General features: G+C 39.5%; 1 protein-coding gene across 4 annotated transcripts in view; it reads right to left on the reverse strand.

Annotated features, from left to right (window-relative positions):
• TNIK (TRAF2 and NCK interacting kinase) overlaps window positions 1–16,298 on the reverse strand; it is a 381,644-nt gene that overhangs the window by 163,546 nt on the left and 201,800 nt on the right. For all 4 annotated transcript variants that reach the window (XM_081301723.1, XM_081301721.1, XM_081301722.1 and 1 more), the window contains exon 3: window positions 1,119–1,175. In XM_081301723.1, coding sequence (XP_081157849.1) covers window positions 1,119–1,175 — 57 coding nt within the window. The remainder of the gene's footprint in view (window positions 1–1,118; window positions 1,176–16,298) is intronic.

Below are 16,298 nucleotides of genomic sequence, written 5' to 3' on the forward strand. Positions count from 1 at the left end.
CAAGTACTAATATACACAGGAACAAAACTATTTTATTTTATTAATTATTTTTTTAAATTTTCATTAATTATATCTAACTTCTTAAATATAATTTAAAGAGGAATTCAGATCAGTTAATAGCCAAGGAAAGAAAACACAATGTGTGGTATAAATGAGAATTGGTAAAATTGGTATTGTGGTATGTAATCGCCATCTAACATATACTTATCAAAGGTAACAGACTCGGTCTGGAAAGCTTTGGTTTGAAGTCTGGCCTACAGACATACTGTGTGTTTTTCTTGTTTGTATCTTGGTTCACAATACCTTTGTGTGACTCATTCACTCTGTGTCTACTTATATTGAGTATTCCACTTCTCAGCCAAAAGGGACTTTGGTGTTTTAGCTTTCATGTACAGCAGACAGATATCTCAGAAAAATCCTCAGGACAATAAAAATTATTAGCATGCTTTTGATGTCCAGTGAATCCTTTCAAGTCTGATTTTCACTCTGCACTCTTGAAAGGGCATTAAAATATTTTAAACAGATCTAGCAAACGGATTGAAAGCATTAGATTGCATTTAAAATAAAACCTGCTCCTTAGATTGCTTTTGATCATCCAGGAAGACATCTTGTTTCAGTGTTATTCTATAATAAATAAAAATTTGTGGTTACATGATTATATGGTCAAAGATATTTGTTTTTGAAAATATTCATGTTAAATATCCTACTAGGAGTTTAGAGCTATCCAAGCTCTTGTCTACTCCAGTGTTAGGTAGACTTTTGGGGAAACTGTTAAGACCCATCTTGTCTGTTTAATCTCAGCATTATTCTTTTAATGCCTTGAAATCCTTGTTCTGCCTTCATATGCAAATATCCATGGTTATGTTTATGGAAATTATTGGCACACATTATTCACTCTAACTACCTACAGTGGTATGTAGGTACTGAATTTAATTAGAGTGATTTATCCATGGTCTCCTTAGTCTCTTGTTGCATACTCTATATGAGAAGCACAAGTGGGTAAGGATCTTAAATATTTAGAAAGATTATTTTAAATAATCTTTAATAAAACATTTTTTTTCTATCACTAACTACTTTGTTAGAAATGTACAGCTATTGAGACAATAAGGATACATTACCCCTGTGACATCCATGACCTTAATGGCTGCCAGCTGGCCTGTTTTGACATGACGACCCTGTAAAGAAAAAAAAAAAGATTTAGTTCTGATGAGTAATATCAGCATTCTGTTCCAACCATAAAAAATTGCCAGAGTCAATGTTACTGTATGTCAATGGGACACAAACTCGCTCACATACACACTTCAAACGTTGTAAAGATTCATTTCTAGTTAGTATTTATTTTGTAAAACATTCCTCATCATTTTGTCTTTTGGGGTTACTTTCGCAGTGGGTATCAAATTAAATAAAAAGTGTAATGCTGAACAATTTGGTTCTGTTCCTCTCCAAAATGTAAGTAAGAGCTTGGGTGAGAGGTGGATTTATGTGGAAGGGGAGCCAGCCTGGATGGAGGACACATGAATGTCCATCAGAAGAAACAAGTGGAGAAACTTTAGTTGCCCTGATGCTTAATATTAAGGACTATAACAAAATCAGCTGTATACAATTTTACTATAATTCACTTGAGATTGTTCATTTATCTTTATCTTAGAAGGGGATCTAAAATGAAATAGCAATTAATCATAGTAGTAGCCAAGACAGTGCTGAGCTTTAGCAACAGCTCCCTACAACTGGGCATCTTTGGATTTTGGAACAAAAACAAACGCAGCAACCACACTGAGAAATCAGAAGAAAATAGCACAGCACTGAAGAGCAGGGCAATCCCACAGTTTCTATTTGCTCACTCCTTAAAGAAACTTAACGTATACTCTGATAACAGCAAAGACGATCAGATCCATTACTTGTAAACACATTTTATATATGGTTCCCCAAATACATTTTATTACTACAAATTGAGTATCCTTTATCAGAAATGCTTGTTTCAGATATTTTTCCCATATTTCAGAATATATGCATATATATAAATGAGATGGGATTCCAGTCTAAACAGGAAATCCCTTTGTTTCCTGTATAGCTTCCACCCAAGTTGAAGGTAATTTTATGTATTTTTAGTGTGCTTGTGTCTTGATGGTGACAATCCCATGAGGTCAGGTGTGAAATTTTCCATTTGTGGCATCATGTTGGTGCTAAAAGTTCCAGATTTTGGAAAACTTGAGATTTTTGGAGTAGGGATCTCAATCTACAGTGCTATCAGGTAGTATACTATAGTTTCTAAGATCAGCTAGGTTCAAATCCCAGCTGCATGACCTAAAACAAGTCCCTTCACCTTTTAAATCTCAGTTTTCTCATCGAAATAAAACCTTAAGTGGAATTTCCCTGGTCCAAGCCGGGGCCTGATACCCAAATCTAGTCAGCCCTGCCTCTCAAACTCTTTCCTGTGGGAGTGCTGGATGCACCTTTGCCAACACACAGTTTGAGAAACTTAGCACTCAGATTTTTAACTCTTTAAGATGCAGGGAGTCTTCTCTGAGTGAATAATTGGTTAGAAGGGTAGAACAACCACCTTGCTCTTTCTAACAGCACCCTGAGACTGAGCAGAACTAGCTTACAGCAGTACGGGTCCAAGAAGCAAGGAGACAGAAAAGCAATCCACAATACACCTCAAATGCAAGGTCCTGGGTCGTCTGGGGCTTGAAATCAATAAAATATCTGCTATTTTTTGAACTTAGGGTATTTTTTTGGTTGTTTATTTTTTAGTAACCACTATGTTGTGAAAAAGAAAAGCATGTATTTTTTCCTCCATTTTAAATTTCACCTCCAAACTGAAATAACAGTTCTCCATGGATCTAACAGCAGAGAAGTCAGCGAGATCCTGCAGGTGGGGACAATAGCAGCCTCAACACAGTCCCAGATCCAGGTATCCCCACGTGCTGGATTGGGAAGGCTTCGGAGTTATCAGAGCCTGATGATCATGGAGTGCCCAAGAACCCGCCCAGCATAAGCAGCCCTACATCACTGGAGGACATCAGACCAAATGAGGATCCAGATTGAGGGGGATCTGAAGGGAATGGCTAGGAGTAAACTGACCTTTAGGTCATCAGAAACCTGAAGCACAGTTGCAATTAGGAATTTTTAAGGAGGTAACCTGACAAAAACACAAATAAATTGAGGAGAACAGCCCCTAAGGTGCCTAAGGATCCTGGCTTTTTACAGGTGACGCCAAAATCTCACAGCTAATGAGGCCTGTCTCCCAGGACGACTTCACCTCTATCCACTGCTGCCATCTGGCTCTTGACAAACCCTCACTGGTGAAATTTTAAAATGATTTTTCCAAACAAACTTTTTCATATTTTACTTGAATTACACACTGAACTGTTCATCTTTTGCTTCACATTAGAGTTTTTTAAACTTCTTGTTCTATTTGGGTGCAGGGTACTGAGGGAGGATGTTATATCACGAGCGAATATAAAGTACATGTTGCTCTCAACTTTAATTTATTTCCACTTACAAAGAGAAATTAAAAATACAAACATAGACAGTATCTAAATTTGAATCTAAAATTCAACTAAGGACTAAAAAATAAATTATAAAAAGAAAAAAAATCACTAGACAAGAGTTTAAAAAAATATCTCCACAAAAATAGAGGACATGTTTTGTCAGAGTGCAGTTGCTGAGTTCATTCATTCTTTCTTTTTTTTCTTTTCCTTTTTGTACCAAGGATAAAACCCAGGGAAATTCTACCACTGAGCCACATCCCAGCCCTTTTTACTTTTTATTTTGAGAAAGGGTCTTGCCAAGTTACTAAAGCTGGCCTCGAACTTGTAATTTTCCTGCCTCCTCAGCCTCTCAAGTCACTGGGATATTACAGGTGTGTGCCATCACTCCCAGCTCCTGAGTCATTTCTTTTTTCTTGGTACCAGGGAATAAACCCAGGGGTGCTTAACCACTGAGCCACATCACCAGTCGTTTTTTTATTTTTCATTTTGAGACAGGGTCACAATAAAATGCGGAGGCTGGCCTCAGACTTGCAGTCCTTTTGCCTCTGCCTCCTGAGTCACTGGGATAACAGGCCTGTGCCACTCCTGGGTCATTTCTGAATAAAAGCATAAACTAAGAATTTATTTTCCTCCTGAAATAATCAATATTAACAAAAGTTAATAAACCAACTAAATCTATTAAAAAACCCACAAAACTGACCCAAAATCTAGTGTCAGATAATATCCTAAAGCATAAAAATTCTGTCCACAAGAAAGAAGGAAGAATGGTACCCCATGGGGGAAAGCAGATCATGTTGGGTCATGGGTGCTGGGAGCCCAGGCCAGTCTGATTCTCAGACATGCTCGCAAATACACTTGTCTCTCCTTCTCTTTTCTTCCACCTCACTTTGAGGTTAAGAACTACACCTATTTCAGTTCCATATAAAATAATTCAACATCAAGGTAAAAATCCAACTCACTCAAGTAGTACAGTACGCTAGCCCTTCCTTTATCTCCTTCGAAAATGAATGCAAGAGAAAAACAGCGGTTTTGTCTGAAATAGGCACATAACCCTCACCTGTGTTATTGCTGTTATTTTCTAAGAAACAGCAAGACAGCTCTCCAGCTGCTAGCCTGGGGCCAGGCTGGAAGGGAGCACGCTTTCATTTCTAGGTCACCGAAATACATTTGTTTCCAGCAGAATACACAAGCCAAAGTGAGGTCATTGAAAATGCAGACAGTCCCCCCACCATCTCCACACCCCTGTCCAAGGACTGGCATGCAGGCAGAGTGGCTCATTCTTCAAATTTGGCTTAGAGTTAATCTCACCTTTACTGAGGCAGTCTGCAATTTCCTACTTGCAAATGAGTGCACTACCTTTGAGCTTCGAAGCATCCTATGCTAACCCCATTGATCAGAGTCAAAATGAGTGTGACCAGAACCATAACAATACATCAAACCAAATTGAGGACCTGGGGGAGTAATTCAATCGTAGAGTGCTTGCCTAGCATGCATGAGGCCCTGGGTTTGATCCCCAGCACCATAAAACAAAACAAAACAAAACAAAATAGGGTAGAACATGTAGTAATGGCAGCTGTTGCTTCATTAATCAATTGTTCTGGCTACATCCATCTATATCAGTGTCTACCTGTCTACCAGTCATTGAGGCTGGGATGCACCATTGGCCAGATTCTCCATTACAGAATGAAGCACCTCAATCAGGTCTCTCTCTCTCTCTGGGACATACTCCCGAGGGCATGCTCCCTCCTGGAGACAGCTGAGAAAGAATGACAGCTTGGATAAGGACAGAAATAAAGAATGAGACTGAGAATGTCAGAGGCAGACAGAGCCAGGAGATATTCAGAAGGCCAAAGCAGCAGGACTTGAGATTGGGTACATATTTCCCCCATGCCTCTCATACTGCATGGCACAGAAGGGACTCAGGGAAATATTTGCTAAATAGCAGATTGAATGAAGGAGTGGGATTTGAGGATTGCATTTGGGTCCCTGGTATTGTCCACATGTCCACTTTGGTTCCCCTCACCCCTTACATTTCTATCCAGCCCCCGACACAGTGCCTGGGACCAGATAGGGTGAGATTATAAGCAGGGTTTACAATCATTTTGTCCATAAATAAGAAAGTGAAAGATGAATTTCAGTGGATGAAGATCTTTTAAGTTCCACAGAGAAACCAATTTCCTTTTTTTCTCCATAGATCACAGGGAAACCAGAAATTAGCTTTAGCTCAGCTGCACCTCCGAGCTGTACAGACAAGAGCAAAGGTGAATTCTGGCTTTTCACTACCCATCAAGATGAAAGCTTAAAGGCACCTATCTGGATGCTTTCAGGAATGCAACTTTGCTTTGAGAAAATATGTCTGGAGGCAAAGAGAGGTAGACAAGATAACTTTATGGAAAGATTCCAAAAAATCCTTAAGATTAAGAATGTGAATGTTCACAGAACACACTTGGCACAGGGTCTACTCCCAGGGTTTCCCCAGGTCAGAGGAAGCCCCTGGGTTTCCTTGGCCAGCCCGTGCCTTCTACTGGTAGCTTAAAAACAGCCTGCTGGGCACGTCTGCAGAACTGCGATCCAGCTGCCTCGGCTCCCAAACTGTGGCACGGGCAAGCGAGGTACTGACACGGGGCCGTTCCCACTCAACCGCTCCCACCCTGGCACCCTCGCTGTGAATTCCTCTGCCTGGCACCTCTGAGTGGCAGAGAATGGATAGTTTTCAAGACTGTTCAGGGGTGGGCCAGCTGAGAGCTAAGGCTTCCTCACAGACGCAAGGTGGGAACAAGAGGCTGCTTCATTTCCCTGTGTGGCAGTCTTGGTGGCTGCCAGACGGGCTCAGTTTATAAATCAAAATGGATGCAAATCATATAGTCAAAATTTTTAGCAGACAACGGTTAATGTATGCAGATTCCATGGCAGGGAGCCTAGTGCCTGCACCCAAGAAAGGCACGCAGAGCTGAAGTGACAGCCATGGTGAGGCAGATGAGCTAAGGGGTGGCCGGAGCTGGGAAAGCAAGGAGAACCAGTCTCGGGGCCATGGCCTCAAGCCAAGAACACATTTCCAGTGACCTCCTCGCACCCAAAAAATAAGCACAAATCAGAGATGTACCAGCTCTTGTCTAATTTAGGTCACAGAATCACCACATCATGTGGCCTCTTATTCTGGGAGAACCTAATCCCCTGGACATGGGGGTACAAAGGATGGGGACAGAACATGCTCAAGCAGCCAACTCTTCAGCCTCCTCAAATATTCTGTTCCTTCCCACGGGCACAATAGTCTTCTCTGTCCCCAAGTCAGGGGTGGCATCCAGGGACAGAAACAGTATTTTAAAGCCTTGGGACCTGGACCCCAGTCCAAGATGAAGTGTATAATCCAAAGAGGAACAAATATGAGAACCCTGTGGTGAATTGGGTTTTTTCTCTCCCCAGACAACAAGAGGCATTCAAATTAAGCAGGAATCTTGTATTTTTAAAAATCTGAGTGTCAAAATTAATGGAATATTCTTCATTTTTAAAACTTAACCATACTTAATAGCCTTCTGTTAGTTCCCAGTGGTTGTTTTTGGTTTTCTACTGTGGGTGACTGAGTAAGATTTTAATACTCTGAAATCTTGGAGTCCAGGAAGAAGCGTTTTAGAAGTACATGGATATAGTAATGGTAGCGGGGTCAGTAACTGTTCAGACACAAAGATGGGCTGTTCTTGATGCAAACTGTAAAAAGTGACATGTGAAAGGGCTTAGCCCTCAACAGCTTGCACTAGCCTGTGAGACTTGCACAGAAACCAACTTCTCTTCTGCTGAGGCCCCCAAGTCTTAATGCCTTTGGACCTTAAGATGCAGTGAGTGTCTCAGGCCCCTGCCCTGCACACAATTGAAGGGGAAGCTTCTCAAAGGCAGGGCCTCTGCCTGACATCTGTTTGATCCTCTGACCTTCCTGAGGGAGCTTTTTTAACCTGCAGGTGTTAAATGATGCTTGGAAACATGCAAGTTTGTAGGCCTAGTGAGCCCTTTAGGTAGCCACAAATCACAATGCGCAGACTCCAGTGATCCATCAGAAGAAGATCCAGCTGGAAGAAGCCTGATAAAGCTTGCAGAGAGACTACTTCCACTATTCCTTAAAGAAAAGGGGACCAGAGAAGGGCTCAAGTACCTTAACTGGAGGGGATAACCTGCAGCATCTGACCTGTTTTGCTCCACAAGGTTTTGTTTTTGTTTTCTTTTCCAAGTGTTAACTAACAAATGCAAGTAGGCCCTGGGGACCTCAGTGGCCATTAGCACTGTGCATTTCATAATCTCACTGGTTTCCCTGAGGACAGGGTCAGGCAGAGAAAGTCACTACAGGAGAAAAGCAAGACTAGACAATGCCTGCCCAAGCCCTCCACCTCTGGCTCCCTTTTCCTCAGACAATGCTAACTGGAGGCCGGAGGACCCACGGCTCATTTTTTAAGATGTCTAATCAACGGCTCCTCTGCGGACTGCTGCACAAGGCAGCTCCCCTTAGGAGCTCTGGCAGGCTCTTCGCTCACTCCATCCCACCTCCCCGCTGCAGATTAAAAAGATATATTATGTCTTTTTTTTTCCTTGGCCCTGCACAGGTCTGCCCACTGACAGGGCTACATTTCACTGCACCTACAGTACGGCTTCAACATGAAGCCAGCCACCCGCAGACAGGAGCCGCAGCAGCAAGATCAGGGCTTCAAGTCCAGTGCAGTTCACAAAGAAAAGGACCACAGTGTTCCCAGCTGTCATTCTCAGAGCCCTAGGAACACAAATGGGGATCCATTTGACTCTTTATCGGGGCTGCTGGTGAATAAACCCTCTCCCACAGTGTCCTCAAACCTCCAGAAGTTTTAATTAAAACAAAAGAAATGTCAAACAGGAAAGCACTGGAATATAATTAGGGCCCTCCACACCTCAAGTAATACGGGGGTGGTGGGGGGAGACAAGTAATGAAAGGAAAGCTTTCATGTTCTTACTGAATCCCTGCTCTGTTGCTGACACAAAAATCAATTTCTATAGGCTTTAGTTGTATCTGAGCAGGAACACGAGCGACAGATGAAATTTAGTGAGCAATTTACTGGAGTCATAATGATTCCCAATGGAAGGAAAAAAAAGACTATGATGAGCACTCCTAACCAAATGTCTCCTCAGTAAGAAACTGTATGTGTGCATTATAGAATCTGTATCATATATATGGGAGAGGGGTTAAGACTCATCTATGTTTTATTCTTTAAAAAAATATATAAACTTGACATCACACCCTATAAAACATGGTTTTCAACAGGGTAATTGTGCCCTCCAGGGGACATCTGACAATGTCTAGAGACATCTGACTGCTGTGACTGGTGCTACTGGCATCTAGTGCTACTGGCATCTAATACATAGAGTCCAGGAATGCTAGGAAACCTTCCGTATTTCTCAGAGTACCCCCCTTCCTCCAACAAAGAACACAAAATATCAATGGGATCAAGTTGAAAAACCTGTTTTAAGAGAATTTGACGTTTAATGGGTGCCCTGTGGATACTGAATGCTATGCTAGTGTCACTAATATTACAAAGATGAAAAGGTAAGGCCTTGTCCTCAGGGATTTCTCATAGGTAGGAGGTGAGACAGGGTGGATGGGAACAGCATTGTTCTTTCTTTGCTTAGTAGCATCTTAAAAATGAAAAAAATGGGTTTTTTGGTTTGTTTTTTGAGGAAGGGAATACTTCTGAAATCCCAATATCTACATAGATTCTTTAAAAGAATACAGGTAATATTGACACTAATATAACGGCACCTGACACCACTTTCCTTCTGGCTTTTTTCATGTAATAGGGCAATTCTAAGATCTTCACTATCATTAAGTAGCATATTCTAGTTTTTTTTAAAAACGCAGTAAAGTAGCATTAGGACTAAACGGAATTTGGTTTATGATATTTGGACACAGAGGTACCATTTCTGCTAATTATATTAATTTTTGAAAGTCTGTCCTTTTAAAATGTTGTCCTATTATTGCTTTTCAACAATATTTAGATCTTTGTAATAAAAGTGTGCATGTGTGTATGCATTCCATCCTCACAAACACTTATGGTTTTTAACTATTGGCAGCTTGAGGCAGGAATAAAATAATTTTGTTTAAAACATAAATCATGATGAACTTAAAATAAATGATCAATTATAAGATAGCAGTATTTGCCTTTATTCAATGGAAGGTCTTCCTGTGCAATGATATGGGAATCTTGCAATTGCTGTACCAGATCTGTTTCCAAATAAATAAGGGAAGTAGAATCATAGCTTTATAGAAAGAATAAGATGAGCAACATTATTCTTTATCACTGACAACCATCACCGCCTTTGAGGTACTTAAGGATTAAAGAACCCAAGCTTCCTGGACACAGGCAAAGAATATACAAATATGGATCCCTCGCTGTGTTTGGGAGGATCACTTCAGCTGCAATAGAAATCTCTGCTGAAAATCTCTCCCCCTGATGGATGTCTTCCTGTCCTCACAGGCTGCACCAGCAATTGTGCTTTCTGAGCAAAGACCTGAATGTTATTGTTTGGGTAGGAATGCAAGAGGACATAAAGGACATCAGAAAACAGAAAGTTGTTTTTAAAGGCAGGTGGCACTTATATATTCATATTCTTTCAAAGTGGATGGCCATCATAGATGACAGCGATTGGTCAGCAAACACACCCATCCCCAGGAAGCTAGTCTCTGGGAGGAAGGATACAAGTGCCTCATGGGACACCTCTATCTTCCCCTCCAGGACGATAATGCTGGGAACACTTTTGTTTGAAATCTTAAAAGTGGATGAAATGTGATGATACCCTGAGAAAGAATGAGGACTCTTTTAAATAAATAAGGCATGCCCCCAGCTCTGGGCAGGCCTGAACCAGAGGTAGCTGGTGAGTTAGAAAACGTATTGATTTGCAGCTAAATTTAGCTGCAATCTACCAGTGCTGTGGCAGGTAGCTTCCCCTCCAGGAGAGTGAGGTTTCCCTGACTCCAGTGCAATTCTCTACACCATGCTTTCATGCCTCCAGCCTAGGTTTCCTGCTCAGAGATTATTAAGAAGAGTGGGGAGAGCATCTTCCTGGCTCTTTGGACAATCTTCTCTTCTCAAGCAGTTTATTTCACACAGGCGTAGAGGCAATCAGGGATCTATAGCTAGTGTTTTGTAGACCCATTAGAGAAGACTGGAGGTTAAGAGGAAAAGAATTTGGGGGAGCTATGAGATACACTTGGATGCCTTAGTGGGTCTAGAGTTACTTGGAGTCTACAGTTTAAAATTATTAGCTCTCTAGCATGTAGTAAGGATTAAGTCAATATCTGTAGAAACACTTGGTAGAATGCCTGGGTAAAAGATGGAGATGCTGCAGTGTTTAGCATATTGTGAGGTCTATTTCTGATCTCTTCTGCTGTTCCCATCCCTTCTTATTCACCACACTGAAGACCCTGAACCCTGTGCCTTCCTCCCTCCCTTCCAAGGTACCATGGGGTCTTTACTTCTCATCCTTCTGTTGTACCTGCTTGCTCACTTCTTAGATCTTGACCCCAAATGTCACCTTCTCCAAGAATCCTTCCTTAGACACCATATATAAATTTTTAACTCCACACTAATTTTGACTACTCCCTTTCCCTGTGTTTGGATCATATAACAAACTCTACATCTGATTTATTTATTTATCCTGTGCACTGGGTATTCCCTGCTGTAGAAAGAGTATCTTGAGGTCAGGGGCTTCTTGTTGTCTTGTTCACTATTCTATTTTCAGGAGCAGCTCGGTGCCCATGCATGTGCTGTGTGATGAACTCCCGACCTCTTTGCAGACCCACTTTTCTAAGGCCCTCTGTTCTCTTTTGGAAAAAAAAAAAAAAGCACCTTCTTGAAAAAATAACAACTCTGATGGAACAAGTCCTGTCATCAGAGAAGAAATCTGAAGCTCAAAGAAATAAGTTTTTCATAGGTCATATTTTCTTTTCATAATGGCCCTGTATCAAAGTAAATGGAGCAAGAAGATATTGTCTTCCTCTTCTTATTCTATTTAAGTTCTCTCTAAAGCTCAAAGGATAAATTAAAATATTTGATAATCACAATATATTTTCTAACGAGGAAGATTTATTTGTGCAAAAATGTGATTGTTATTTAAATGTTAACAACACAGATATTGAAGAGTATTGAAAAGTAATACAGACACAGTAAGAAGTAGTGGTGATTCCATCTCTGAATTAAATTTCTGCCAGCAACAGCCAACAGATCAAGCTTACAGGTAACAAAGAAGCATGTGGCTTTGCTTTCAGAACCAAAAAAAAAAAAAAAAAAAAAAAAAAAAAAAAAAAAAAAAGTTGATAACCCTTTCTTGACCCAAATGGAAAGAAGAGTTAAAAAACTTTCTTAAACCTTGCAGACCTCACCCAGCTAAGGTCGCCTGCATGGAAGCAGGAAGCACTGGCTTGCCTTCCTCCATCCTCACCTTCCTCATCTCCAGCTGTGGCACAGGGGCAAGCCTGAGGTTAAAGACTAGAAAACAGAATCTCCTCTCTGAAAATACCAAACCTAATTTCAACCTAGTCTTCAGCACCTGATTTCAATCACTTTGGGCATCAGGTACTTGCCTACCATTCAGTAGAGCAAACCTGAATTTCTCTAGCATTTAACTTAGACATTTTTATATTTGCAACATTAATGGTTTTTTTTTTTTTGGTGATTTCTATTCTTCAAATAGAAAAGACACTAAGAAAATAAAAATGGTGCTCATTTAAGCAAAATAACCAAACTGTGGATCTTCAATTTTTAAAAGGTAACTTATGCTATCCCAAAAACTCCTAACCAGAAAATCTTGACATAATAACAAATAAGTGAGAGTAATTTTGATACCAACAATAAAATATACTAATGTTAAGTATTGATGGACATTCAACAGTTTATAGATTTGATTGTTTAAAAACATGCCTATTGTGCACATATGATGCTTTTGAAAGACTGTATTATACTTTTAAACATTATATTTCTGACTTACATTTTTTAAAATCTTTCTGAGAAAAAAATATTTCAGAAAACAAATTTGGAAGGCAAGAAAAATATGTGAAAGATAAATGCAGAGGAGCTAAAGGAGTAAAAATACACATTCTATTTAGAATTTGATCAGTTTTCAATTTTTCAATAAAGCTCTAGGCAAAACTCCTTAACTTTTCATGGATTTCATAAAGAAGACAAATGGAAATACTTGCTGTGCCTTTTTCTCTTACAAGACTAAGATGCAAACAGCAATGAATAGGCAGAATGAGTTCTTATGGCCCACCTTATTGAGTTAACATTTCATTTTTGTTGTTCAAGATAAATTCCAATGCAGTTGCCTAACCTTGACAGTTCCTGTCCAGGAGTTCACAGCATATCATAAATACAATCAATACTACTACTCTACTAAGGAAAACAGCAGACGATAAAATAGTTCCAAAAGGGTGTCATTTCTATACACTGTAGTGGATTTCAGTACACAGCCAAGTTTATACAAAGGAAGGCCTTATGAAGAAAATCTACTAATTTCACATGAAATGAACATAATATTTATAATAAGTATTTTTAAATACACCTTCTTACCACAGTCACGAGTCACATTTTACACAACTTGAGGCCTTTTTCCCCAAAGTCCAAAATTATTTTAAAATGTAATATTATTAATGTAATAATAATAATATTTAAATTATTTTAATTTCTTGCACAACTAATTTAACTTCATCTTAATGGATTTTACTTCTAAAGGAAGTAAAAGGTTAACAAAAATATAAGTGTTTTTATTCTTCCCTGTTCCATTTTCAGAGGCCTCCCCAGAGTCAATCATGAGCAAGATCATATCATAGCATCTGATTTTGGAGAAGACAGCATTGAAAACTCTAATTTATGAGTTCTTTTGGGAAACATGATTTACCACAAAGAAAAAACACTAAGAAAGAAATCCGCCTAGATTATCTCCTTGAGAAAGAACTGAATGTTCCTCCTTAATTTAAGCTGCAAGGTCCTCCAAGAATAACCCAGGTGCAGAAAGCTATTGAGGAGGATGGAGTCCAAGAAGCTGTTTTCTTAGGTTCTGATAAGATTTTTAATTTGTGCTAGACTACTCTCAGCCAAGATACTCATCTACTCAAATAATCAACATTCTAATATTTCTCAAATGTACTCACTTTGCAGGGTAGGGGGGCCTTTCTCAAAAAGCTTAATAAATAATTTTTTTAAAAAGATTTCCTGCATTTCAATTTATATTAGCATACAAATCACTCTTTAAAACATATTATTTCTTCCACAGCTGTAGGTGAAGATATTATTAAGAAAATCATTATATTTTCAACTTAGAATTTCATTCATTGGCATTAATGCAGAGGCATTATAAAGGTCATATGGAAATGATTTTTATTATTGTATTTTATTCATCGACACACTCGTATCTGATATGCTCCATTTTTTAAATACTTTTGTTAGTTGTAGATGGTCACAATACCTTTATTTTGTTCATTTATTTGTATGTGGTGCTGAGGATCGAACCAGTGCCTCATACATGCTAGGCAAGCGCTCTGCCACTGAGCTACAACCCCAGCATGTTGGGGGTTAGCCCAGCATGCTTCACTTTTCAGTAAAGTCAGTTTGTGAGAGTATGACAACTTACTGGTTCTGTATCTATCACACAGGATCTTGCCTTGATTTCAACAAAGTCCTGAAATTACTATGGGATTATTCAAAACGAGAAAGGAAGCTACTTAAATTTGCTTGAACTTTTCAACCACTAAATTTATTTTGCATCTAACAAGACCAGTAACTACTTATGAACAATTTCTTTCTGGATTGCCAGAAAGATATTCTTAGGAAATACAGTTTTGAAACCAATGACTAGGAAGTTGGAATAAAGGGGCTCTGCCCAATAGCGCTAGCTCCTTAGAGGTTTGAGCCCCTTTGAAATAAGGACTTGGGACTTTCAACACTGCACTTAGTTAAGGATGTAATTAGCACAACCTAAATCAAAGTTAGAGAATTTGAAGAATCTTGGGAAAATGATCTGAAATGACTGGATAAATAAGAACTATTGCCAGGCTTGGTGGCACATGCCTGTAATCCCAGCAGGTGGGGAGGCTGAGGCAGGAGGAACGTGAATTCAGAGCCAGCCTCAGTAAAAATCGAGGCACTAAGCAACTCAGTGAGACCCTACCTCTAAATAAAATACAAAATAGGGCTGGGGATGTGGCTCAGTGGTTGAGTGCTCCTGAATTCAATATTAAAAAATCTATATAAATATATATTAAATGTATGAATGTCACTACAATGACCAATCACATTTTTATATCAAAATAAGAGAAACAATAAATTAACACCATAATTTAAATTTTTAAATTTTCTGATAAAGTAGATTTGTGACAGTGATTAAAGGGTCAGAGTTACTTAGGAAGGCTGGGACACATTTTTAAGCTACTTTGGCAAAAATACAATTTGATCCTCAATATTTTCCTACAATGGTGCTGTAGTGATCTATAGTGGAAACAGGAAAGAACAGATTCATAAAATCCATGTCATGATCCTTACAGTTTATACATTTTTTCCTGTGAATCATCTCATTTGCTTCCAATAATTTTCCTCTGTATGAGCATTTGTTCCCTAATTGTTGAATGCCCACTCTTAACACAAATATGAATGAAATACGGTTTCTTGTCTCATGGAACTCACAGTCATGGCTGTTTTTGTTATAGATTTTTTAATATTGTGAATATTTTAATATAAGTAAATGAATAACATGTCCTGTTGGAAACAGTAAGCAAAAAGGGACCTGGAGTGGGGAACAGAAGTAGACGTTTGTGTAGAAAAGCACTGGAAACAGCAGAGGCAAGGGAAAGTTGAATCCCACAACTTGAGGTAAAGGGAAAAGAGCTGGGGGGTGGGGGGAGAACCAAAGAGCAAGATAGTTGCAAGAGAGGTTGACGAAACCAGGTGAGACTGTCCTCCACATGCCCTGAGCTGAACTTGCTGAGATAAACCTCACCTCAGAGCTTCCCAAGTCAAATGAAAAGGTGCATCTTTGAGACCACAGTGGAAATTGAGATGGCTTAACAATGACGAGTAATGAATTAGACCCAATGAACACTTGGGTACAGAACCCCATGCCCAAATATGTGCCTTGATATTCACACTTCAAAACAGAATAAATTCTAATCACTTCATAATATAAGGGAGTGGAAGTAAGAAATAGGATATGGCAATCATAGATGATAAATGAAGATTAATACCTACTATGTCCATTCTAAGCATTTCCAACATATACATTATGTACCGAGACACATGCATATATGCACATAATTCACCACAGCAAACTAGGTAGTAGGTATTGTTCTAATCTTCATTTTACATATGAGGAGATGAGGCACAAACAAGTTACCTGACTTTCTAATATACCTGTTATTTAACACAGGTAGCATCTCACTGAGGCTCATCTTGGATTACTACAGTTTCTTTGTCGCCTCATTTAGTTGAAAATATCTTTCAGGATTCCAATTAACAACCTCAGTCTCTCTAGCACTAACTTCTTCTTTCAAACCTTGGGTTTTCATCTATGATGTCTCACGATGGAGGTTTCAGAAACAAATCCCCAGCTTGAGAAAGTGATGTTGTAACCCACCATGCCACAGCAACAGCGCTACAGCAGCCAACTCAGACGGGGCAGCACAGGAGCGATAGGTACAAAGGAAAGACTTCGATTCAGTCTCAAAGGATCTCCCAAAGGATTACATCAGGGAAAGAGAGGGAAGGGCACTGAATGCCTGAGTAAGGGCCTGGCCAGCACATCAGG

The sequence above is a fragment of the Spermophilus citellus genome (assembly GCF_964194105.1).
Source record: "Spermophilus citellus genome assembly, chromosome: 7".
Classification (NCBI taxonomy): domain Eukaryota; kingdom Metazoa; phylum Chordata; class Mammalia; order Rodentia; family Sciuridae; genus Spermophilus; species Spermophilus citellus.